The following is a 2,033-nucleotide window of genomic DNA, read 5'->3' as shown; positions in this document are numbered from 1 at the left end:
AATTCTAAAACGTTATTGAATCGAACAACTGTATACGAACATACGCCTTTTAACCACTAAAGCATTTTTAGATTCATACCGAATAGCTTTCCCTTACACTTCGATCCTGCACGTGCCAAAAGATCGTAAGTAAGGAATGCCTGATGCACACCAACACAAACGGACCGGAACTTCAAACTACGTTCTGAATTTGAAATAGCTGTATAAAAACGGACGGGTCCTTGTTGAAACTATCACTATTTGTCCAGCAGTCGATCGATCAACATCAGGAACACATAAAGATGGTGTCGGCAAAAGTGGCGTGTATAGTTTTAGCGTTGTTCGGGAGTGCCCTGGCTCAGCCTGCCAAAAATGGATTCTGGGAAGGAACGCCCATGGACGGCATGGTTGAAGAAATGAGATCTGGATGTGTGGAAGGTTCAGACCCGACAGCTTGCATCAAGTACAAAGTTATGTCCCTATTAGACAGCATCTTCAAGAAAGATACTTTCCAGGTAAACTTGAGAATATTTTGGTCTTTTTTACGTTTTCTTTCAGTAGATCAACTAATTTATAATACTCTTTAATTTCAGATCTCGGACGCTGTTGAAGTTACCAAAAACGGTGCTGGCAATGACGTTACTGGACGATCAAGCGGGGACTTCCTTGATACGATCGAGAGCTATATCCAAAGCCACGATGTCACCTTCCAAATGCCAATTGCTGATACCAAAATCACTGTCAGCCCCAGAAATATTGATAACGATGAGCTGAGCCTGAACATCAAGTTTAACAAGGAAGGAGCTCGCGCTGTTGGAGAGGCCCGCAAAGCTAAGCTCAAGAAGATCATTGTCCCCATTCTGGTCTTCGTCCTCCTCAAGGCTATGACACTCATTCCTCTGGCTATCGGAGTCCTCGGACTGAAGGCGTGGAACGCCCTGCAACTGTCATTCTTCTCTTTCGTCGTGTCTGTTGCTCTGGCGATCTTCCAACTATGCAAGAAGGTGAGTTTCTACTCTGAATCATAAATCAATAACAAATTAGAAGCACATATTCTCAACGATTAGCCAAATATACTTCACTTTTGCTTATTTGTGTTCTTTGCTGCATTGGAGTAAAATTTAAATCAGTATATTCTAACTTTAGATGTTAAGGCACCACAATGCACATGAATTATCCAGCACCATGTTCGCAAACTACTTTAACACTTCACGACTAACAATTCTAAATAAATCGTCGAATAACCTTATAGTTTACCCAGATTGCTGCTGACAACACACATCCTCAAATCGCTGCTCACGGTCCGTGGGACGCAGCTTATGCCGCCACTCGCCGCAGAAGAGACGCTGTTCCCCAAGAAGATGCTGAAGAACTCGCTTACAATGCTTACCAATAAACCCTTCATGTAATAGGAACTCGACAACCCTGATACCTCGATAAGGCTAGCCTAACCATCTGACCAAGCGTAAATAAACAGAACCAAACCAAAAAAGTTTATGAAACCATGAGTGTAAATACTGTGTAATATTTATTTATTTTTGGGTGTGTGACTGTGACTGAATGTGTGATAGTATTTATTTTTAATAAATGATTGAACTGACTGTGTGTTTTTATGTAATAAAGTTTCATTTCCTTTTATTTTATCGGTACACAAATGAAAGTTACTGTTAGAAAACACCAAGAACGTAGATTGAATTTTAAGATTGTGGACTCTAAAGAGGACAGCGATAACGTATAAATTATTTATGTTGGTTCAATGATAGGCCTGTTAAATAGTTTGTGTTATGTTCCTAAGTGTCCCATCAAAAAGGAATAAAAAGCATTAAAGGCATTTATTTTCTCAAAATAGATCCCTTTAGAATAATTTTTAATATTTTTTTAATACTTCAAGAAATGGCGCTATGAGAGAGAAGCAGCGGAGCAAGTAATTCTCCCAGCATACTTTATGCGCTCATTTTAATAAAAATAAATAAACAAATACAATATTGTACTATCATAATTATTGCTTTAAAATAATCATAATCTAGTCCCTGGCTGTTCGGTCACTTAGATAT

General features: G+C 39.0%; 1 protein-coding gene across 2 annotated transcripts; it reads left to right on the top strand.

Moving 5' to 3' along the window:
- The first annotated feature begins 226 nt into the window (after positions 1-226).
- LOC126979575 (uncharacterized) lies at positions 227-1,579 on the top strand. 2 transcript variants are annotated; one of them, XM_050828949.1, is made up of 3 exons: positions 227-494; positions 573-983; positions 1,232-1,579. In XM_050828949.1, the coding sequence occupies exons 1-3, from the start codon at positions 282-284 to the stop codon at positions 1,373-1,375; spliced, it is 768 nt and encodes a 255-aa protein (XP_050684906.1). In that variant the 5' UTR covers positions 227-281; the 3' UTR covers positions 1,376-1,579. The 2 variants fall into 2 exon arrangements, with proteins under 2 accessions (XP_050684906.1, XP_050684907.1); XM_050828950.1 differs by having other exon boundaries at positions 229-494; positions 1,241-1,579.
- The last annotated feature ends 454 nt before the right edge of the window (positions 1,580-2,033 follow it).

The sequence above is a fragment of the Leptidea sinapis genome, chromosome 3 (genome assembly GCF_905404315.1).
Source record: "Leptidea sinapis chromosome 3, ilLepSina1.1, whole genome shotgun sequence".
NCBI lineage: Eukaryota > Metazoa > Arthropoda > Insecta > Lepidoptera > Pieridae > Leptidea > Leptidea sinapis.
The sequence above is the reverse complement of the archived record's forward strand: the minus strand, read 5'-3'. Positions and strand labels throughout refer to the sequence as shown.

Coding starts and splice junctions, on each gene's coding strand:
- LOC126979575 (XM_050828949.1), top strand. CDS start 282: ATGGTGTCGGCAAAAGTGGCGTGTATAGTTTTAGCGTTGTTCGGGAGT. Junction 495..572: donor TCAAGAAAGATACTTTCCAG/GTAAACTTGAGA, acceptor CTTTAATTTCAG/ATCTCGGACGCTGTTGAAGT. Junction 984..1,231: donor TCTTCCAACTATGCAAGAAG/GTGAGTTTCTAC, acceptor ATAACCTTATAG/TTTACCCAGATTGCTGCTGA.